Raw genomic sequence first — 24,616 nt, 5'->3', positions numbered from 1 at the left:
AAACCTAATTTAAAGGGGGACTAACCCCCTAGATATGTATCAGAACAGTGATTTGAAAATACCTATGGAAAAAACCAAGAAATGACATATGCTCTTGTCTATACTGGACTCTTTGGCTGTGTTAAGTCAAGATTTTTTTTCGGAAATCGACGCCATTACAGTTTGCCTACTGCCTCAAAAATAATTTATTTGAGAGGGGCAATATCTTTATAAATATCAACAACTAGCCAACGCTGGTGGCCTGTATGGAAACAGAAAATCCTGAAATGGTTGATAGTTATATCAATTTGGCCATTCAGTGGCGAACTAGAAATTTAATTATTTTTGTCCCATTTTGTCCCATGTGTGTGTGCGTGGCTTGTCTAAACTTACGTTAACCCATTTCAGCCTATTTTCGCCTAAAAAATAGCCTCTAAAACCTAAGTCCGATTTGATAATAGACCCCCAAATCCTGAACTTTTCATAGAAATGTCAACGCCTACTAAAATAGTGATATCTCAGCCTCTGTAGAAGATAAAAACACACTTTAAAAGGCATTTGAGAGCTGACACATGTGGCTTTCCTTGTAAAAGGTGTTTATTGGTATGACAATTCAATAGCATTGTCAAATATTGCTGTAAACACAGAAATTTTTTAAAAAACTAAAAAACGTATGAAAAAACAAGCAACAAATCACTCCAAACCACTCAAATAAAATCAAAAATGTGCTCCACACTGCCCCCTTGTGTCCCCTTGCAACCATAAAAAAAAATGCAGTCCATTTACCATCAAAGGGGCAAGTGTCTAAAGTGTCAGCTAGTGTTTAGCAAACACTTACAAAAAATGTCTGTAGTGTTTTCCAAAACACTCAATGTGGACAGGCAGGTCACACTGTATGCAGCCATACACAGTTAGCCCACTGCCTACTACATCTTTTTTGTCCAGCAACAACTGGCACTCCCTGCAGAGCTTCCGCTTCTCAAACACCTTCCCGAAGTCGTGCATTGGGGGACCTGTGGCTTCTCCTGACGTGCTGGGTGCTGGGGAGGCTGCCCTGCTCGATGTGCTTGGTGCTGGGGAGGCTCCCCTGCTCTCTGGAGTGGAAGGAGAGCCAAATGGAGAGGCTGGTCTGGAAGCTGGGGACAGAGGAGGAGGAGGAGAAGGAGGAGGGATCACAGGAGGGGCCCTCCTTGTCACCGGTGTGATGAGCTCCTCCAGCAAGGTCTCCAGCCAGTCCTTGTAATGTTTGTGCCTTCCTCCAACAGACCTGGCTGCAACGTAGGCGTTGTAGCACGACACAGACAGGCCCCAGAAGAACACACGCCGCCACCATTTCTTTGACCGATGATCGAAACCATAGTATCCAATCATCTGGTCGAGGAGATCCACACCTGGAACACACATGGAACTCTGTTTACATACGTACATTTTCACTCAAATGACCTCAGTGAATATAAGCTTACAGTATTTTAATTTTTGTTTATAAAACATAAATCTGTAAAACAAACCTTTCATGTGGCTCTGGTAGTCCGCCAGGCAAGCGGGCACTACCACATCAGCCCGGTGGGTCTCATCTCTCCTCCGCCTTACAGTCCCTGTTGCGCTGGGGTCATGGTGATTGGACAAGACCATCACCGTCTTTGTGTCTTGCCACACGCAGAAGGTGAGGTCATCCTGCTGTGCCACCCGGAACTCGTGCTTCCCCAGCGCAGCCCTCTTTGTCAGGCTGTGGTCCTTCGGCAGCCCCTTCCTATTGGCCCGAAGGGTGCCACAGCCGTACAGGAAAAGGCCGTTCATCTCCTGGAGGAGTTCTACACTGGTGTAGAAGTTGTCCATATAAATGGACAGGAAGGTGCCATTGTATGGCTTGGCGAGGTCCAGCACCACGCGCTGTGCCAGGCCCGTCTGCGGCGCCGCTTCACGTCCTGTGTACACCTGGGGAGTTTGCAAGAAGAAACACAAGTCTGAGGAAGGGCCTTGGGTGCTTGAAAGGTCACTCAAATAACAACACATTACAGAATACATATTTGCATATTCTTGGTGTGCTGATTTTTTTCCTTACTTTGAAGTGCGGAACGTAGCCTGTTGAGCTCTCCGCCATCACCCAAACCTTCACGCCCCATTTGGTTGGCTGGAATGAATGAATGAATGAATGTTTATTTCACACATTACCAAAAGATGCAGGTTACATAGGCAAAATAGAGGTGAGACAATTTGATCAATCAATCAGCAGTACCTTCATTGGCAGGTATTGCCGGAAGCCAAGCCTGCCTTTGAACTTGATCATTGATTCGTCAATGCTGACTGTGCCGTTGACCTCATAGAGGTCCTGGAAGCGCTGGTTCAGGAAGTCCAGGTACCAGCGCAGTTTCCAGAGCTTATCAGCTGGGTCGCCTCGTGCGTTGTTATCTTGGAGGTGAAGGTATCTGAAGAGGTGAGAGAGGGGAGGATGGAAGAGGGGGGGTAGGGGAGGGGGGGTAATTAGACACATATTACAATATATTATAAACAATATAATGTCTTGTATATTGTATACAATATTGTATATTGTATTGTATATTATATACAAGTAGACACATCTTGGATGAAATGAAAAATTGTAGGCTATATCATTATATAGGTTAGTTACACTTGAGGGTTACAGGGTCTGTCTAAGTGCAGTGTCTGTCTTGGTGCAAAGAGTGAAGCGCATTCTCTCCACATTCCTGACAATTGAATAACAATAGGCCTACTAGGTGTTTGCCCACACACAATAGGTGTAGCAGCCGAGCCCAGCAGGGGTTTCTTACCCCAGTGTATAAGCTCGCTACTATGGCAATACTCCCACTACACCTCTAATACATTTGCAATATATTTCATTTCCCTTAGGGCATCATAACAATGGTACTAATGTTACATTTTATCTATCAAACTACTATTATTTATATAGCGCATCCTATTCAATGGGGCGCATCTATATCACGCAATGGTTATAATAACAAGGATAATATTATTGTTCTTAGCCTACCTCCAAATGGCGTCAAATCGGTCCCGGGACATATTCTGGCCGAAGTTGGTTTTGAAGATGTTTTTGGATAGCCGCCAGTACTCTCTTCGGACGGGAAGTTTCATTATCCCCATGGCGAGACACAGCCCAATGAATGTTTTCATTTCTTTCACTGTTACCGGGGTCCACTTGGCTGCTTTTTTGGCTGGGGGAATTGTGCGTCTCTGGTCGGCATATCGGTTCGTCTCCGTGACAAGACGGTCCCACATTTCCTCCGTGTAAATTTTCTCGAAAGAAAATAGAGGTGTGGAATCGGCTTGTAAGCCAACACCGCTTTTCACCCCGGGCACCCTTTTGAACGCTTTGACCGGCACAGGACGGTAACAGCGCTGCTCCGTTACCCAGTTTCCATGGAAGCCTTCGAATTGGTCTTCTTCGTCAGACTCATCGTCATCGTCATCCTGAAACATAGTTCTGACCCACTGATCTCTGTCCAAGGGCTGCCAATCGGGGTCTGTAACTGGGTCATCATTTAACTCTTCATCAACGGTGGAATGTTCAGAATATTCCGCGTCTTCAAAATCGCTTCCTTCGCTAATATTATTTTCTTCCTCCATCGCTCTAACAGATCCGCTCAAAGTGAAGAAAAAAAAAACTTTTCCTTCCCAAAACAATCCCAGAATGCATTGCGAGACCCCACGTGTGTTTTCTGAATGATTTCATTTGCCTAGAGACCGGAAATAGGCGAAAAACTACAGCTAAACTACAAATTGACGTAGACGTCATCCCGTCTTCAAAGGTATATTGACGCGAACGGCATCCCGTCTTTAAAGGGAGAATGACGCGAACGTCATCCCGTCTGAAATGGGTTAAGAGCCTCGCTGCTCGCAGCACACAGCACACAGTGAGGACAAACCTCTCGCTCTGGGGTAACACAATGCGAGATTTCTCCACGTAATTCCCTCGTCTAACTAGAGATAAACCGCGCAATGAAATCCGTTTTTAATTTGCGTTTTGGGGCTTTTCGTGATTCTTGTTGAAAGTTACAACACCTCTGATTTTTCCTCTCAGGGCGCAGGAGGCAGCGCAGAGCTCTTCTCCTCCTCACACTGTTCCCATGCGAATCCCCCCGAGCAGCACACACACACAGACAGAGCCAGTCGCTCTGCTCTGCTGACCTGATTTCCAGAAAAGTTGGCGTTGCTTGTACACAGTGATGATATTATATTAGCCGATATGTTTAGAGAAGCTTTGTCACATTGTCACGTCGTAGTATAGCGTTATATTTTACATGTCCGCTAAACTGCGACGAGATTTGTTTGCTGAAATGTCAGACTGTTGAAAGCCCCCGCCTCTCACTGCTGCTGTGTGCTGCTGCCGCGCGCCCCCGCGGGTGCATGAGAGAGCAGACTGGCCGAGAGAAAGTGCTTCCAAGTCGGACTGATAGCCGCGGAAATGTCAGACTGTGCTCTCTGTGCTCTGAGAGCACAGAGCTGCTGCTGCGCGCGCGCCCGGAGCTTGGTGCTAGTGCATGAGGTTACAGTACGACTCTCTCCCGCCCGCTCCCGCCTGGCTGGGCTGGAGACAGTGCTTCCAACTCGGACTGATAATATAAACATCATCATTCGAGCTTATCCAGGTAAGATATTAATAAAGTAGTGACACATTCAGCGGGAAACTAACTATAATTAAGACATGTGCCAACTTTGACGACGTTTGGTTCAGTATTTTAAGAGCAAACTTCAATAGTAATAGGCTTGGAGTTCTGAGGAGCCAAAAGGGTACAGGGGGGGTAGGGGAGTAATTATCTTGAAATCCCATAGTCTTTGGGGGCACTGTGACGTCAGTGTGCCCCTAATCTCCCATTCATTTGAGAAAAAAAAAAAAAGCAGTGTTCGACCTTTAGAGGGCGCTTATGCCAGTTATGCTGCTGAAAAATGATACAAATGGTAAAATGGCAACAGTTTGGTGTCAAATGTGGAAATTCTGACCAGAATTCTTCACACATCACCCCCAAAGTCATATATATTGGTTAAAAGCTGAAAAAAAGTGTTTTGGGGGTTAGTTACACTTTAAGTTTCAATTTGGAAACAAGATTTTCAATGTGTGCTTTAAAAGACAAGTTTTGATCAACAATAATACCTAAATATATGTTGTGACCATCTCAATTTCAGCTCCTTGAGAAGTGAAGATTTTTGGCAGATTAGATGGAAGCCCTTTGCCATTTGAAAACAGCATACATTTGGATTTGCCTGCATTTAACACCAACTTAAGTTGAGTTAAATGGGATTGAACAACATCAAAGGCAGACTGCAGAAAATCAAAGGTTTGCAGTAAAGAAGAGGATGAGCAATAGATGATTGTATCATCTGCATAGAAATGGAAGTCAGCGTTCGATACATTATCACAAAGAGTATTTACATAAATAGAGAACAGCAGGGGCCCTAATATGGATCCCTGGGGCACACCCTTGGATACAGGGAGGAAAGACGAAGAAGACCCGGCAAACTGGACGCATTGGGTTCTAGCTGACAGGTAGTTTGAAAACCAACTTACAGCATGCCCAGATAAGCCAATACTGTGGAGTCTATCTGCCAAGGTGACGTGGTCGACTGTGTCAAAAGCCTTGGACAGATCAAGAAAAAGAGCTGCACAATATTTCTTGCAGTCCAGAGCCTCAATAATATCATTTACCACTTTCATAGCAGCTGTTGTTGTGCTGTGCTGTTTTCTAAAACCTGACTGATGCTGTGATAGAATACCATTTGATTCTAAAAATTCTTTCAGTTGTTCACTAACAAACTTTTCAAGGACTTTAGCTAGAACACATAATTTGGAGATCGGCCTGTAGTTATTAACAAGTGAGGGATCACCTCCTTTCAGCAAAGGGACGACATAAGCAGATTTCCATATGTTAGGAATGTCATTGTTAGAAAGACTAAGATAAAAAATATGAGTCAGAGGTTCTGCTATGAAATCGGCAGCTGACTTCAGAAAATATGGGTCAAGTTTGTCAGGACCTGGAGATTTATTAGGGTCCAGTTTCTTTAAGGGTCTACGGACCTCTAATGCATCAAGTGGTGTAAGATTAAATGTTTGACCCATAGAATTAGTTGGTGGTGAAGATCTCTGCTCATTAGACTGCTGAGTATCAGGGTGTAAAGACTCGAATAAAGAGCCTGACGAAACAAAGTGTTCATTAAAACAATTAAGAATGTCTGATTTATCAGTTAGAGTACATGACTCTTTTACAATACAGGCTGGTATTATGATTAGTTGTTTCACTCCCAAATGCAGATTTTATTACTTTCCAAAATGTCTTGGGATCATTTAAGGCAGGGGTGCCCAATACGTCGATCGTGAAGGTAGTGTGGTCGATCGCATGGCATTGAGGGATGATTTTTTTTTTTTTTTTTTACTGTTTTTCCACTGTTTCCACTGTTTTTCCACTGTTTTTCCACTGTTTCCACTGTTTTTCCACTGTTTCCACTGTTTTCCACTGTATACTCAGTGTATATATATATAAATAAATATGTTTGGTAGATCACTTTGACTTGGTCATTTTAAAAGTAGCTCCCAAGCTGAAAAAGTGTGGGCACCCCTGATTTAAGGCATCAGTTGTTTTAGAAAGGTAGAACTCTGATTTAGCCTTTTTGATGAGAGAGGTGAAACGATTTCGTAGCTGTCTGAAACTCAGCCAGTCAGCCTCAGACTTGGATTTTCTGGCCTTAGCCCACGCGACATCCCTTTCTTTTAGTAGAGCGGACAGCTGAGGGGAAAACCAGGGATTGTTTCGACCTTTCACTCTAAATTTGCGGAAGGGAGCATGTTTATTTATAATATTAGTGAAAGCATCATAAAAATATTTCCATATATTAATGAGAGATATCTTGTTCCAGTCAAAATCCCACAAATCATGATGAAAAGCTTGCTCACAGAAATGCTTCAAATCACGTTTAAGAATAATTCGTGGCCTTGATTTTGGGAGCTTAGCTTGTCTGACAGTGGCAATAACACAATGGTCACTCAAGTCATTTGCAAAAATACCAATATCAGTATACTTATGAGGAGCATTTGTTAGAAATAAATCAAGAAGGGAGGATTTATCTGGGCATTTAAGATTCGGACGAGTTGGGCTATTTATTAGTTGTGTCAGATTATATGAGTCACAGGTAGATTTAAAACTGTCAGAGACAGAGGACAACCAGTCCCAATTAAAATCTCCAGTAAAAAGAATCTCATTAAAATTGAGGGTTGACAATTGTTTACTCAATGATGATAAAGCCTCACTGCTTGCTGAGGGGGGTCTATAGCAACCTACAACAGTGATAAAATGGCCCTTAAGAAGTTCTAATTTCAAGGCAAGAAATTCAAATTGTCTGCTAAGAGAAACCGATGATAGGAGGGTAGCATGAAATTTGTTTTTTATATAGATGGCAACTCCACCACCTTTTCTAGGGCGGTCACAACGAAAAACATTGTAACCTTTAATAGCAATGTCTTTGTCTGTGATAGATTTTTTAAGCCAAGTTTCAGACAAAACAAGAATATCAGTATCAGATGATTTTGCCCAGATTTTCACTAGATCCAATTTAGGAAGTAGACTTCTGACATTTAGGTGAATAACACCAAGCCCAGATCTATCTTTGAAGTCAGAGGGGGTACTCAAACAATTAAGATCTGGTGGGCCAGGATTAGGTTGAACATTTCCTGAAAGTAAAAGCAGAAGAACAATGAAACATTTTCTTTTCACTGAGTTTTGCGTAGTATGCATTGATTGATTATTCCTAAGCCCTGGTCTACTTGGGGAATAGGGGTAGGATGAAAACAACCATTCATATGGACTAAAAAGTGTAATAAGATAGGGTAGAGTGATGTGATCCTCAGTCATTTGAATGATCCAGTTTGGGCAGCTCCTAAAATAATTGAAGTCCCAGTTTGTGCCTTTTGGGGAGAATGAAAAATTAGGCAATGGCACAACATGGTCTTCACAGCTTTCATGTACCTCCTGTGGATAGAGTACAGTCAATAAAAGGAAAAATGGTGCAAAAGGAAACATGCTGATTGGCATGCAGTAGGAGGCAGAAATACTGCCTCAGGCTGCAGAGCAGGGTGGATGGAGTGGGCCTCAGGCTGCAGAGCAGGGTGGATGGAGTGGGCCTCAGGCTGCAGAGCAGTGGATGGAGTCGGCCTCAGGCTGCAGAGCAGTGGATGGAGTGGGCCTCAGGCTGCAGAGCAGGGTGGATGGAGTGGGCCTCAGGCTGCAGAGCAGTGGATGGAGTGGGCCTCAGGCTGCAGAGCAGGGTGGATGGAGTGGGCCTCAGGCTGCAGAGCAGTGGATGGAGTGGGCCTCAGGCTGCAGAGCAGGGTGGATGGAGTGGGCCTCAGGCTGCAGAGCAGTGGATGGAGTGGGCCTCAGGCTGCAGAGCAGTGGATGGAGTGGGCCTCAGGCTGCAGAGCAGGGTGGATGGAGTGGGCCTCAGGCTGCAGAGCAGGGTGGATGGAGTGGGCCTCAGGCTGCAGAGCAGGGTGGATGGAGTGGGCCTCAGGCTGCAGAGCAGTGGATGGAGTGGGCCTCAGGCTGCAGAGCAGGGTGGATGGAGTGGGCCTCAGGCTGCAGAGCAGTGGATGGAATAGGCCTCAGTTGGCTGCAGAGCAGGGTGGGTGCAAGTTGCTGCTGTAGTTCTGGGCTGAAGGCAAGCCCCACTACAGCAGGTGCTGGGTCTCTGAATGTCCTGCTGCTGTATTGCTGCAGTTCTAGGCTAAAAACTAGCCACACTGCAACAGTTCCCAGAAACTCTGAATAGGCCACAGCCAGCAGATCAATCCTCAGAGCAGATGGAATAGGCCAAAGCATGCAGAGCAGAGTAGCTTCCCAAAACAGATAAAATAATGCTCAATCCATAGAGCTGGATGTATACTTTTAAGAGTTGGTAAATCAGCAATACAAAAGTCTTAGGTGAAAGTGTCAAAAGATACTAAAATCCTATAAAAATGTCTAAAAACAGACAAACACTTAACAACACACTAAACCTGCTGCCATCTTGGATTCAGGGAGGAGTCTGCTAAATATTATTATGCAAAAAACGATTGGTTATCATCATACTCTACTGCTAGCTATTAGGGATGGAAATTTTAAGCAATTTAAATACTCCAGTACTCTCCTTTTATTATGAACGAGTGCTCGAGTACTCACGCGGGGGGCGCGGGCTGTGTGATTACTATGGTAATGACTGAGCAGGGTTAATCTGCTGTGTATGGGGCTGTTCACACATAACGTTTGCATTTTTGCATGGAAAAAGCGCTACCTGGAGCATTTTTTGTCAGGAGAGGGACTGACTGTGATATTAGGTGACGCTAAGCTAACATCTAAAGCCTACCTTTAGACAGTATCTCCGATGGTTGGATGGATGGCATTAGCGCTTTGGAGCAGACAAGTTGTGAAACAAGCGAAGGCATTTCCAATACATGGCCATTGTTGCTGAATAGTGATCACCATGATGCGATTGTCTCCCAAAAAGTGATTATTTCTCCACATTTCTTGTGACTAACGTTATGGGAAACGACAGTGTAGTCAGTAAACTAGTGCAACGTTTTGAATGAGTTTTATCGGGCGTGCGCTATGAATAAGCGTGCTTCTCATTCGGGAGAATATCTCCAGCCACCATTTTCGGGAAGAGCTGGAAAACTTCCGGTTAAAACTTTCAAAATAATGTTACTTAAACAAAAGTAAATAGCTTATTGATGCACGTTGGAGGAGAAAAGGTTTTTCAACGAATGAAGCAGCATCCTTGTATCAAAATACTCGTTGTGATGTTATATGGCATGAAACTGTGGCTGTAACGCATTACTCAAAATAAATAAGGTTATTCTTCATTATTCTCAAATACACTACTGCCGCATGCGCTAGGACGCGTCATCAGTGATGTTATCTGAGGTCGTAAGGTGTTTCGGGTCTGTCAACATCATACACCCTCGCCCAGTAGACCCAGCCGAGGCCAATTAAGACCCCGACTCGCGTCCCAGAAGCCGCTCACGGATCAGCCTTACTACTCTGTCTGCAACGTTGCCCGCGGGAGGGGTAAAAGAGAACCCAATCCGCTGCAATAGAGCTAGTGCTACGCCGCAGTATTGGCCCTTCGGTGCATGGAGGATCTAGGCTCTGTGGGTTACTCCCGGCCGTGCTCCTCCTTCGTCTCACCAGACCCTCCCGTGGCAAAGGCAATCCAGAGGCTGAGAGGATGCCTCAAGGACGCCTCAAGAGGGCATGTGCGCTGCACGTCATTTACCTGCGTCGAGCACCTCGCTCTAGCCTGAAGGACCCCAGGCCGCGCAGATTTTCAGGAGGCTAATCCGTAGCGTTTGTGGATTTCTCCCTCACGAGAGAGCCAAGATGGGGTGCTAATCCCATCCCGTACCGGTTGCCGTCTCTCCGGCCGTCAACTGTCTCTCCAGCTCATCACCAAACTATACTTGGTTGTCACCTAGTCTTTCCTAAGTGTCACTGGCCAGAGGCAAGCCAGGGTTCTATATTCTCAAATACACTACTGCCGCATGCGCTAGGACGCGTCATCAGTGATGTTATCTGGGGTCGTAAGGTGTTTCGGGTCTGTCAACATCATACACCCTCGCCCAGTAGACCCAGCCGAGGCCAATTAAGACCCCGACTCGCGTCCCAGAAGCCGCTCACGGATCAGCCTTACTACTCTGTCTGCAACGTTGCCCGCGGGAGGGGTAAAAGAGAACCCAATCCGCTGCAATAGAGCTAGTGCTATGCCGCAGTATTGGCCCTTCGGTGCATGGAGGATCTAGGCTCTGTGGGTTACTCCCGGCCGTGCTCCTCCTTCGTCTCACCAGACCCTCCCGTGGCAAAGGCAATCCAGAGGCTGAGAGGATGCCTCAAGGATGCCTCAAGAGGGCCTGTGCGCTGCACGTCATTTACCTGCGTCGAGCACCTCGCTCTAGCCTGAAGGACCCCAGGCCGCGCCGATCTTTGCGCAGATTTTCAGGAGGCTAATCCGTAGCGTTTGTGGATTTCTCCCTCACGAGAGAGCCAAGATGGGGTGCTAATCCCATCCCGTACCGGTTGCCGTCTCTCCGGCCGTCAACTGTCTCTCCAGCTCGTCACCAAACTATACTTGGTTGTCACCTAGTCTTTCCTAAGTGTCACTGGCCAGAGGCAAGCCAGGGTTCTATATTCTCAAATACACTACTGCCGCATGCGCTAGGACGCGTCATCAGTGATGTTATCTGGGGTCGTAAGGTGTTTCGGGTCTGTCAACATCATACACCCTCGCCCAGTAGACCCAGCCGAGGCCAATTAAGACCCCGACTCGCGTCCCAGAAGCCGCTCACGGATCAGCCTTACTACTCTGTCTGCAACGTTGCCCGCGGGAGGGGTAAATAATACAATAAGCGTTTTATTTTGAAAGCAACAAAGTGGATGACGTACTTGTACATTCTGGCTGACTTGACGCCCGGCCGTGCAGTTCATGCTGCCAGATCCACATGACGATGCGTGCGTAGATCTTCTAGACCATTTTTAAAGGGGTGGGGAGTGTATACAACAGTATAGTAACGTATTGTTACACATATGGTTGTATCGCTATGAAAAACATAATCACATAATTATTTAATTTATTCCCAGATGCCACTATAAGACCAAAACAGTATAGTAATGTATTACACATAGAGACACTGCATGTAATAGGCCACGCCCATCACGGGGGAAGAGCTCCGTTCATTTCCACACACCAGCGTCATTTTCCTTGAATTTAACATAGCTAAAAGCTGTTGTGTGGTGGGCTGCGCAGACAACAAATGTAAAAAATCGCCAGTTAAAGTTCTTTTGTACTCCTGAGCAAAACAAGGAAGCCATTGAGAATTGGCGAGAAGAAAAATGTGGATCTAGCTGTCAAGAAGTAAGTTGGAGTGTTCATCTTCCGTATATACGATCTTTTGGTGCAACACACAACCATGCACGTGACATAGGAGAACGCCAGGATTGGACAGGAGTTTGTGTTTTCCCCCGTCTTGGGCGTTGTTTCTGAATGATGACGCGTTACGCAGTGTCTCTATTCTGCTATTACAGTACACTACTCACTCTATGCTGCTGGCCTTTGCTGTCTCTTCTAGTTTATTTTCCGTCTCCTCACAAAAGTTTCTAAACCCCAATGATCCCTTGTCCCCGGGACGGGCAGCCTCGGGGCCGGGCTGTGGTTCGTCTCCGGCGGCCTGCTCAACTGCCTCTCCTTCCATACGGCGCAATTCCTCTGCACTGTAGTCTGGCTCATATGGCGTTCAGTAGCCCTGAATGTCAGAGTTTATTAGCACACTTTCAAAATCGTCTTCATCCATATCAAACTATTCAATTTCATCTGAGATATTTCCTTCAGCCATGGTTGAGCTATGGTGAGCTAAGTTAGCTTGCAGGCTATGCGGGGCAGAAAAAATGGCTGACTGAGTGTTTTGATTTCAGAGCTGGAGGTGCGTGGAGGCCCCCTAGAGGTGGCACAGTGCACACACACAAAAGAGTTGTAGTTTTAAGGTATAGCTCTTCAGAGTGTGTGGTACACCGCTCTGACGCGGTTGTGACGTAAAACGCGTCAGAGCGGTGTACTAAAAATGTGAAGGGAGTACAGACAAGAGGGTTTAGTGAAGGGAGGTAAAGGCTGCCCATTTAATCATACTACTGACATTGTAATGATACAAATCTGGTTGAAAATCAGTTTCAAACTTTACTACTCTTCACTGTATACATCGGAATCCCCTGATGATCTAACCATGATAGATCGGTTTTTATCAACTGTGAATCTACCGAAACTGACACAGGTGGACCAGGAGGAGATAAACTGTCCCCTTACTCAAAAAGAAATTGAAAAAGCCATCTCCTCACTGCAATCTAATAGATCACCAGGTGAAGACGGCTTTCCACCTGAATTCTATAAAGAGTTTAAAGATCTGCTTATCCCCCTTTTTATGGATGTTATAATCCTGGCAATTGAAACACAATCACTACCTGATTCCTTTTCCACTGCCTTAATAACTGTTATTCACAAGAAAAATAAGGACCCCCAAAAATGTACTTCTTATAGGCCAATTAGTCTCCTTAATACAGACTTTAAAATCATTTCCAAAGCTTTAACAAATAGATTAAATGAGTTCCTCCCCAAACTTATCAACCAAGACCAAACTGGCTTCATACATAATCGGCTCTCGACTGACAATCTCCGTAGACTCTTCAATATTATTCACACAGCGAATACCAGAAACGAGCCCGGTATTGCTATAGCACTAGATGCTGAAAAGGCCTTCGACCGCCTAGAATGGCCATATCTGATGAAGGTCTGAGACAAATTTGGTTTCAGCACATCTTTCACTAACTGGGTGAAAACTCTATATTATAAACCCCAAGCAAAGATAATCACAAACGGTATAACATCAACCCCCATTATGCTACAAAGAAGCAGCAGGCAGGGTTGCCCCCTTTCCGCCGGACTCTTCGTCCTGTCACTCGAACCACTGGCGCAAGCAGTGAGACAAGACCCAGACATAAAAGGCTTTCAAGTAGGTCAACAAAGTCACAAAATTAGTTTATTGGCTGATGACATAATTTTATTTCTTACAGACCCACCCCGATCTCTCATCAAATTACAAAATCTTTTGAACAATTACAGCATAATATCTGGTTATAAGGTGAATTATGAAAAGAGTGAAATAATATCTCTGACTGAATTTGATCATGGAGACCTGTGTCAGTCAGGGCCTTTTAAGTATGTTAAAAAAATTACATATCTGGGTATACAGGTGGATAATAGCTTGAAGAATTTATTGCAACTTAACTATCCTGTGTTGATCAAAAAAATTGAAGGTGACCTAAACAGGTGGACAGACTTACCTTTGACCCTACTTGGCAGGGTCAATTGTATAAAGATGAACATTTTACCGAGGCTAATGTATCTATTTCAGTCGTTCCCTATCCCTCTTCCCAATAGTATTTTTAAAACTCTCAATAAATTAGTAAGTGAATTCATTTGGAAATGTAAAGTACCGAGGGTGAGCTTGGAGAGACTAACATGGGATTTCAAGATGGGTGGCCTTCGACTTCCCAACTTTAAATTTTATTATTTGGCATCACAAATTAGATTTCTCTCATCTTTTTTTGAATGTGACTATGCCCCCTCCTGGACACAAATTTAATTACAAGATATTGATGAAGAGGTAGGAACTGATCTCATTTATAAATGGAACCCTAAAAGTATTACTAGTAAAACAAAAAACCCACTTACTGTCCACCTGGTTAGAACATGGTATGAAATGCATAGAATTCTTGGAGTAAGGATTGACTTGTCTCCCAAAACACCTTTGTGGAAAAACAAACTTATACCAATGATCTCTGATAATAAAATTTTTAAGTTTTGGTATGACAAGGGAATAAGATGTCTTGAACACTGTTATGATAATCATATCCTCATGTCATTTGATCAGATAAAAATGAAATATGGTTTATCCAACAAACATTTTTTTTGTTATTTGCAATTAACACATTGACTGCCAGCCGTTTTTTTCTTGCTGTAGGTAGCTTCTGCCAAGCCGTTTTTTGAGGATTGTGGCTCATTTTACAAGAGCCGAGGATTCTTTTCTGCTTGGAGTTTGTGAACATACAATATCTCAAAAGTACTAATAGAATGTGTACTTTCTCTGTCTAAAAGAGTTAGTTTGTAGAGTTAGTATTTATGTAAGCATTAGCAGTTGAATACAGCATGGTTTTAGCGTCAGAAAAAATATTCAGAGATAAACGGCTTTTTGTGAAATTCGATATAACAGTCACTTTAACCATTCATTTTTGGCTCTCTCTCTCTCTCTCTCCCTCCCCCTCTCGCTCTCTCTCTCTCTCTCTCTCTCTCCCTTCCTCTCGCTCTCCCTCCCTCTCTCTCTCTCTCTCTCTCTCTCTCCCTCCCTCTCGCTCTCCCTCCCTCTCGGGAGGGAGACGCACTAGGTTTAATCCTAGTGAGAGGGGGAGAGGGAGAGAGAGAGAGAGAGAGAGAGAGGGAGGGAGGGAGAGAGAGAGAGCGAGAGAGAGAGAGAGAGAGAGAGAGGGAGAGAGCGAGAGGGAGAGTTGCTTCAACTCCTCCCTCCGTGGGCGTTCTTCTTGGCTGGAGCGGCCGTCACAAGCTTGTCACCAGTCTGACTGCTTTGCTGCTGTCCTGTGCCTGTCTGCACGGCCGCTGTTTGAGGAAGTCGGCATGGACTCGCTCGCTTCTTGGAGTTTTGGTTGAGAGAAGCTTTTGCGATTCTGGTCATATTTATGCTGCGTGTTTCAAAGTGTGTTCCACCAATCTATTATGTAAATTTGCAATCCCGCATCGCCAGCAATCAGCGGGAAAACGAAAGCGTTTTCCCCCATCCATTTTCATGAGAATGGCTGGGGTGAGAATGGCGTGACAAGTTAAAAAAATGCTTGCCTTCCTCTAGTGAGGAGAGCACTGTTGCCACTTAGTGGGTCGGTGGAATGGGTTGTAAACGTTCGGTGGCTCCAATAATTATATAAGAGATGTAAAAGGGTTAGATGCACATCCCACGGTCAAAAAAAAAAAAAATCATTTTTTTGACGAGTCAAGTCGTCGCTGGCAGTGAACAGCTGGATTGTGTTTGACGACTACACTCGTCGTTGGCAGTCAAGGTGTTAAGAACCTTTCTGAAAAAAACTTTGGGTGAACAAGTGTCATTACGTGATTTGACAAAGTTGGAGGAGGTGTTTCATAATGACAAAGGTTCAGAACGATTTATTAGTAGGGTATATTCCATAATGATTGATCATTATCTAAAACAAAACATACATCGATCAAGAGAGAGATGGGAAACTGAACTAGGCACCACTATAGATAAAGACCTCTGGTCTGACCTATGTCAGAACAGCATGTTTGCTACTGTAAATGCCAGATTCAGGCTCATCAACTACAACTTTCTTCACCAACTCTACCTCACCCCTCATAAACTACACCGTTATAATTTCACAATTTCAAACCTGTGTTTTCGGTGCGGTATTGATGAGGGCACAATGTTACATTGCACATGGCAGTGTGTTAAAGTCACAACATTTTGGAGTGACTTATGTGATACAGTACGTTAACCAAAATTACAAACACCTCAGAGCTCTGTCTCTTGGGAAATGTATCAAACTTGAAGTTAAGTCAAAGTACTAGAAAATTCATCGACATAGCCCTTGCTGTCTCTAGAAAGTGCATTGCTCTAACCTGGAAATCGGATTCCCCTCTCTCTATATCAAAATGGATAACAGAGATGACTAATTGTATTTCTTTAGAGAAAATCATGTATGTTCTGAAAAACAGACTTGATGTATTTCTAAGTATTTGGCAACCTTTTATTGAGTACATGAAAATATTAACTCTACCAACTGTGAACTTGCTATGACTTCTGAACTGGTTCCACTATACATTAGGTCAATAACACCTTAAAAAAAAAAAAACTTGGTTGAGATATCTCACCGTACTTCATTTCACATTATTATTTTTATTTTTATTTTCCTTTTCCTTCTAGTAATTTCTTTTTTTGTGATCAAATCTTTTTATTTTCAAAACATTAAACACAAACAATACGCCAGACATAGAAAACATATAAGACCCCCCCCCCCCTCCCCACAAGGGTAAACAAAGAGAAACAAAAACAAAAACAAACTCAAAGATCACAAAATAAAGACATTATAACAGCTCTTTCAAAGCTTCAGCTGCCGCGAGCCACATATTCAAATTCACCTCCTTAGCCCCATTTGTTTGAGCTGTTGATAATTCAAGTAGATTACATCAAGAAAGGTTAACAACCAATGTCTAGTGGTCAGAATATAAGGGGGCTTCCAACGTACTGCTATCATTTTCTTTGCTGCCGTTAGACCTGCAAGCACTAAACGTTTCTGATATTTAGGAATATGAAGTGAAGAAATGTCGTTCAACAACAAAGGTAAACAAAGAAAAACAAAAAGAAAAACAGACTCAAAGATCACAAAATAAAAACATTATAACAGCTCTTTCAAAGCTTCAGCTGCCGCGAGCCACATATTCAAATTCACCTCCTTAGCCCCATTTGTTCGAGCTGTTGATAATTCCAAGTAGATTACATCAAGAAAGGTTAACAACCAATGTCTGATGGTCAGAATGTAAGGGGGCTTCCAACGTACTGCTATCATTTTCTTTGCGGCCGTTAGACCTGCAAGCACTAAACGTTTCTGATATTTAGGAATATGAAGTGAAGAAATGTCGTTCAACAACAAAAATGGGATGGTCACAGGCACTGTGTCCGCAATCAGCGCCGACAACTTAGAGGCGACATCCTGCCAAAAACGAGCGACTGGAGGACACTCCCATGTCATGTGTAAAAAAGTGCCAAGGCTCTTTAACGAGCAAAGGGTGCACGAGGGATCATCAATAGCCCCCATGAGAAAAAGCTTACGGGGGGTTAAATAAGTCCTATGTATGAAATTATAATGGATCTGTTGATGGTTGGGATTTCGAGAAGCTAATTTAATGTTCCTCCATACCATGTCCCAATCAAAGTCGTGTACCAGTTCGGGTACATCCCCCCTCCAAATTCTTTCTAAAGAAAGATTTTTGTATGACATTTCAATGAAATATTGGTATAGATAGGTCACCGCACCTTTCGATGCCTTCTTTGTGATAATCATCTCACGGAATGGATGTGAACGTAAAGGGAGTTGCTGCGCTATACCTTGTGTTTGGAGAGCAGATCTCAACTGAAAAAAAAAAAAAAGGTTGTATTTGGTAAATTAAAATTGCATTTAATATCCTGAAAGGTGTGTAACCCATTTATGTCATAGATGTCACCCAGGAGATGAACACCCCTGTTTTGCCACAGAGGAAAAAAGACCGGTTTCCCCCCAATTAGCAAATCCCTATTATTAAAAATCGGAGTGTGAAGATGCCATTTGCAAGAAACTTTACAGAATCGTTCTGCTGAGCGCCAAGTCCGCAGAAGTTGAGTTACAATCGGGCCGAATTGCTGCTGACATTGTCTGATAGAAATATTGACAAATAATATGTCTGACAAAGACCAGGGGTGCACCAATTTTTCCTCCATTGATCGCCACGACACAGTTGCTTGTGGATCAAACCAAGTGACTAGTGGTCTGAGGTTAAAAGACCAACTATATAATTTAAAGTTAGGGACCGCTAGGCCTCCGTCTAGTCTTGCCCGTTGGATAGTTGTGGCTTTTAGGCTTTTAGGCGAGGGCGCTTCCCGTTCCAAATAAACTTGGAGATGGCTGCACGGAGTTTACTCCAGAAATTTGCAGAAGGACAAAGCGGAATCATGGAGCTAACAAAATTTAATCTAGGTAGCACATTCATTTTGACTATTGAAATGCGTGCCTGCAATGAGTTTGGCAAACTTGACCACCTCTCTAAATCACTTAGCACAGTGTTCAGCATCTCTGTGAAATTATGTTTAACAATGGCATCAAGAGAGGAGAATATTTCCATACCCAAATACCGGAAATGCTGAACAGAGGGAATATTAGCGGGCAAGATGGTAGACCTAGCAGCTGCATTCAGTGGCAGAAGGGCAGACTTCGACCAATTGATCTTGAAACCAGATAATGCACCAAATTCTTCTAGCGCTGACAAAAGATGAGGAATGGACTGTACTGGATCTTGGACAAAAACGAGGATATCATCAGCGTAAAGCGCCAAATGCTGCTGTGTATCATGAACAATAATACTGTAGGTTTGATAACAGGAGACTGTCGAATCAACCAAGCCAAAGGCTCCAGCGAAATCGCGAAGAGCCCCGGGCTCAAGGGGCAACCTTGCCGAGAAGATCTAGATACCTGGAACAGGGCAGAGCAGATTTTACCAGTGAGAACCATAGCTGAGGTGTTTGAATAAAGGACCTTTATCAATCGTATAAAACCCTCTCCGACGCCCATCACTTTCAACACCGACCACAGAAAGGGCCACTCAAGACGGTCAAAAGCCTTCATCGCGTCAAGGGACAATACAGCCGCTGGGGTTTGAAAAGCTGAAGATGCATTGATTATGTGTAACAGTCTCCGTGTGTTGTCAGCGGCAAGCCGCGATTTAATAAAGCCTGTCTGATCACAGTGAATCAAGAAGGACATATGCGTTTGTAGGCAATATGAGAGTAATTTAGCGAAATTTTTTACATCTGCATTCAAGAGACTAAGAGGTCTATAATTACCACATTCTGTTGGGTCTTTATCTTTTTTAAGAAGTAAAGAGATTACTGCAATATTAACATCCCGAGAGAAATTACCTTTTTCTATCGAACAGCATATCATACTAAGAAGAAATGGTCCAATTATGTCCCAGAAGGTCAGATACAGCTCTGGCGGAATGCCATCAAACCCGGGCGATTTACCCTTCTTCATACTAAGAACAGCGTTTCTAAGTTCTTCAAGTGAAATCGGGCTTGCTAGCTCATTCGCAACTTCCTCACTCAGACAAGGCATATTTAGTTCAGCTAAAAATTCATTGCATTTGTCCTGGTCAAAAGACACCTCGGATTTATATAGATCAGTGTAAAAACTGCGAAAAGTGTTATTAATCTCGGTGGGATCTGTAGTAATGTTACCTGCCTGTGACTTTATTGATGGGATATCAGAAAACTGATCATTCGTTCTAATTTTCATGGCTAATAGGTGGCTCGGTCTCGATCCATGGAAATAGTATCGTTGTCTAGTTCTATGAATTAAGAACTCTGAGTGCTGTTTAAGAATAACATTAATTTCTTTTTTGACTAGTTCACGTTGTAGAGCTATTTGTTCTGAATAGTTAACTGATAAAGCGGAGTCTAACCTACCAAATTCATTCTCTAAGTCTTGTAATTTAGATAAGCGTGCTTTACGCTGATTAGAAGCAAATAGCGTAGTATTACTCCTAATGAATCCCTTGATCGAGTCCCACAATATTCTAGAGTCGTCAACTGATCCCACATTAAATTCTAAAAATTCAGTAAATTTACCTATAAATTGTGTCCTAAAATCCTCTTGTTCCAACAAAGCCGTCCTTCTAGTAATTTCTATTACTGTTTTTCCTTTTTTTGTCTTTAAATGGGAATGAGTTGTATTATGTGTTTTTTTTTTTGTCAACATGAAAACTTTAACACATTCACTGCCAGCCGTTTTTTCAATACTGTAGGTAGGTTCTGCCAAGGTTTTTTTTTGAGGATTCTGGCTCATCTTTCAAGAGCCGAGGATTCTTTTCTGCTAAGATTTTGTGAACACAAATGATCTCAAAAGAACTAATAGAATGTGTGCTTTCTCTGTCTAAAAGAGTTAGTTTGTAGAGTTAGTAGTTATGTAGGCATTAGCAGTAGAATACAGCATGGTTTCAGCGTCTGAAAATTTATTCTGAGATAAATGGCTTTTTGTGAAATTCGATAGAACAGTCACTTTAACCATTTATTTTTGGCGTAAGACGTCAGACATCTAAACAATAGTTTTGAACAGTAATTTCCTCCATAGCAGCAGGAAACCCCCCTCTCCTTCAAACTCCTCCCTCCGTGGGTGTGTCTCTTGTGGCTTTGCAGCGTTTGTCACAAGCGAGGCTCTGCCTGTCTGTGCTGCCTGGCTGCTGGCGGCTGCTCTTTGGGCGAGTCTGCATGAGTCGTTTCGGTTGTTGAGCTCAGCTGCAATGAAGCTGCGTGCGATTGTGGGCTTTCTGCGCGACTTTTCAAAGTGTGTTGCACGCATAATCTATTATGCAAATTTGCAATCCCCCACCGCCAGCTCCCAGCACGATAATGCGCGAAAGCGAAAGCGTTTTCGCCAATCCATTTTACAGTATGAGAGAATGGTTTCCTCGCGCGTTCCCCTGCAGTTTTGGCTCAGCTTTTTCTAGTCTGGAGAGCACTGTCGCCACTTAGTGGGTCGGTGGAATGGGTTGTACACGTTCGGTGGCTCCATTATTTTTATAGGAGACGTGGGGGGCGTTGATCCACGTCCCACCGTCAAATTTTTTTTTTTTTTTTTTAAGACGAGATATCTCGTCATTGGCAGTCAACCGTTGGATTTTTTAAGACGAGATATCTCGTCAATGGCAGTGAACGTGTTAAAATAAAATATATAAAAAAAATAAAAATAAAAAAAAATCAGTAAAGCCGTCCTTTAATGACTAGACTAATTATTCTGATCTGAATGGCAATGATTATATCAAGAAACATTGACTCCTCTCTTTGCTGTATAGTGGGAGGTGCATTTTTGAGTAGGCTATTAAAATAGCATGTCAAGTTCACATTTCTTTATTGCCAGATTAAACAATTCAGATTGGTTGTTGGTTGGTTCAACACAACATGTGCGCGCATGCGCACTTCTTCTTCTCTAGCCTACAAGCATGTAACTTCCTTGATTGTTATTGTTGATAATTCTATTTAAATAGGCTACATTTTCAGTATATCAATAATGCAATCATTTCCCGAAAGATTCCCAAACAAGAAAGGAACTTAGTGCACTGCAAAATATTTTTAACACATTCACTGCCAGACGTTTTTTTTTTACTGTAGTTAGCTTCTGCCAGAGGGGTTTTTTGAGGATTCTGGCTCATCTTTCAAGACCCGAGGATTCTTTTCTGCTAAGATTTTGTGAACACACAATATCTCAAAAGAACTAATAGAATGTGTGCTTTCTCTGTCTAAAAGAGTTAGTTTGTAGAGTTAGTAGTTATGTAAGCATTAGCAGTTGAATACAGCATGGTTTCAGCGTCAGAAAAATTATTCAGAGATAAACGGCTTTTTGTGAAATTCGATAGAACAGTCACTTTAACCATTCATTTTTGGCATCAGTAAGAGTCAGACATCTAAACAATAGTTTTGAACAGTAATTTCCTCCATAACAGCAGGAAACCCCCCTCTGCTTCCAACTCCTCCCTCCGTGTGTGTTCTCCTCCTGCCTCCCTGGCTCTCCAGCGGGCGTGTCACAACGAAGTTGCTGCTGCCTGGCTGCTGCCTGTTTGCGCGGCCGCTGTTTGAGGAAGTCTGGGTGGACTCGCTCGTTTCGTGGAGTTTTGGTTGAGAGCTTTGATGCGATTCTGGTCATATTTATGCTGCGTGTTTCAAAGTGTGTTCCACCTGTAATCTATTATGCAAATTTGCAATCCCGCATCGCCAGCAATCAGCGCGAAAACGAAAGCGTTTTCCCCCATCCATTTTCATGAGAATGGCTGCTGGATGGACAGTGGACACTATTACATTTTTGCTGTGAAGTGCTTGCCTTCCTCTAGTCAGGAGAGCACTGTCGCCACTTAGTGGCTCGGTGGAATGGGTTGTAAACGTTCGGTGGCTCCAATAATTATATAAGAGATGTAAAAGGGTTAGATGCACATCCCACGGTCAAAAAAAAAAAAAACATTTTTTTGACGTATTAATACGTCATTGGCAGTCAACCGTTGGATTATTTTTGACGTATTAATACGTCATTGGCAGTGAACGTGTTAATTACATTTGTAAAAAATTTTTTTTTTTGAAAAATCTGAAAAAATCATCTCGCCACTAACCCGTACTTCCCGCGGCCCTGTGAGTCTGAGTGTTCTCTCGTCACCCTCTCCATAGCCTCTTCTAAACATAAAGTCTGGATCATGTCCGACTAGCCAGAGCAGGATATTTTCCGGGTTTACCTTTCTAGACATGAGGAGTCTGTGTTAAGAAACAGCTGGAAATGGTCCGTATTCTCTCTGCCACTGGGCGGGGGGGGGGTGTGCGGTAGCATGTATCGATAACAAGCACCCTATACGCAGAGCAGGCACGTGCACACATAGACATGAAAGGGGGCTTGAGCCCCTGCCTTTTTTTCAGTCTGTAAAAAGTGCCCTCTTTTTTTTTTTTTTTTTTTTTTTTTTTATAATACATTTTTCATTTTCATTCCAACAACACATGAACAAAACAAACAGCTCAGACACATTAAAAAATAAAATAAAAAGTGCCCTTTCCTGACCATGAATGCATTTCTAATGGTGCTTTGTATGGAAATTGCCCTTTCCATGCCGTCACTGAAGGCAGCATTCAAAGAGAAATGCCTTTTCCGAGCTCTCTTGGCCTTGAATGCACCATTTGTAATAGGCCTCTGCATGGAGCAGTGTTTTTCTAAACTGCCCCTGAAGGCACCAACCCAAAAATGAACCCAAAAATGAATGAATAAATAAATACATAAATAAATAAACCACCCAATAAATAAATAACCAAAATATAGGGATCAAATGCAGAATTGTTGCTCTTGAAAATATTTTTTACTTTACACTATTGGAAAGGGATGTTGTGTTGTTGAATCCGCAAAAAATAAAAAAAATTCTAATACACCTTATCTAAATCTTCTGTCTTGCTTTTTAGAATTATGGTTAAAATGCATGGTATATTACAAGCCTCACTCAGTATCATTCAATGTTTCTGCCTGTGTTGCTATCTGTTGTAGTACAACAACCTAAAGGGAGAAAAGGAGCAAATACATATTGATGCTTAAATGATTTCACAACAGTCTCATCCTCAAGTCTCATCCTAAAATGAGATATTCCTCTAAATCTGGTTAAAATCGGAATATTTAAAATGAGTTATACCCCTAAATTGGCCTTCAAATTGCCTCAAATTTCCGCCGCCGCCCTCTGGACGGCGGCTGTAGTGCCCTTTTATGAATTTGAGCCCCTGCCCCTCTAATGTTCTGTGCACGTCCCTGACGCAGAGTATGCAGACTGCGTAGGGCATCATGTGACTGAGGGCACCAAAAAAAAAAAAAAAAAAATTTTTTTTTGGTGCCCTCAGTCAGGCCACTCACTGAACAGCAGGCCAAGCACCGCCTACTGGTTTACTAGTGGTTTTATTACTTTATTCAGGGTTAAAGTGGGTGCATGTTATTGTAAAATTGGAGTCGGCCCAAATTGGGCTTCAAACGGCCCAAATTGGGCTTCAAACGGCCCAAATCTGTCTTCAACCGGCCCAAATCTGGCTTCAACTGGCCCAAATCTGGCTTCAAACAACCCAAATCGGGCTTCAAACGGCCCAAATCTGGCTTCAAACAGCCCAAATCTGGCTTCAAACGGCCCAAATTGGGCTTCAAACGGCCCAAATTGGGCTTCAAACAGCCCAAATTTTTCCCACAATGATTAAGGTACTATTCAAGCCACAATGGCCAAGCCTCAATCTACCTATCTTGACCCTATCGCTCCTAGACCCATAGCCGGCCAAGTTAATTTTGACCTGAGGCTGCAGAGAAAAATAGTGCCTCCCCTTGGTCCCCTTTTCCCACTCAGCCTGCCACTCATCTTCAACTCCTTTCTTGATCTTCTCTCTGAGCTCAACTCTTCCCATTGAAATACTTATAACTTCTTCCTTTTTCAGGCTCTCCTTTGCAAGGGAATCAGCTGTCTCATTTCCCTCAATCCCAGCATGCCCCGGAACCCAGCAAAACTCCACTGAACAACCTGCCTTCTCAATCCTATATAAAACTAATAATATTTCATGAATGAGATCAGGCCGAGCTCTAGACCTACCTGCACTCACAGCCATCAGTGCAGCAGCCGAGTCAGAACATATAATCACCTGGCTTGATCCCACTTCCTCCACCCACCACAATGCCCAGAGAATGGCAAGTAATTCTGTTACAAATACAGAGCTGCC

At 43.3% G+C, this 24,616-nt stretch overlaps 1 protein-coding gene across 1 annotated transcript in view; it reads right to left on the bottom strand.

The window, feature by feature from the left end:
- Nucleotides 1-712: 712 nt before the first annotated feature.
- LOC310799610 (uncharacterized protein) overlaps nt 713-24,616 on the bottom strand; it is a gene marked incomplete at its 5' end in the record, with an annotated part of 156,765 nt that continues 132,861 nt past the window's right edge. The window contains 2 exons of the mRNA XM_083662199.1: nt 713-1,370; nt 1,488-1,884. Coding sequence (XP_083518325.1) covers nt 814-1,370; nt 1,488-1,884 — 954 coding nt within the window. The 3' untranslated portion in view covers nt 713-813. The remainder of the gene's footprint in view (nt 1,371-1,487; nt 1,885-24,616) is intronic.

Source organism: Poromitra crassiceps, assembly GCF_964638095.1.
Source record: "Poromitra crassiceps genome assembly, chromosome: 2".
Classification (NCBI taxonomy): domain Eukaryota; kingdom Metazoa; phylum Chordata; class Actinopteri; order Beryciformes; family Melamphaidae; genus Poromitra; species Poromitra crassiceps.
This window is presented reverse-complemented; position numbering and strand designations above follow the sequence as displayed.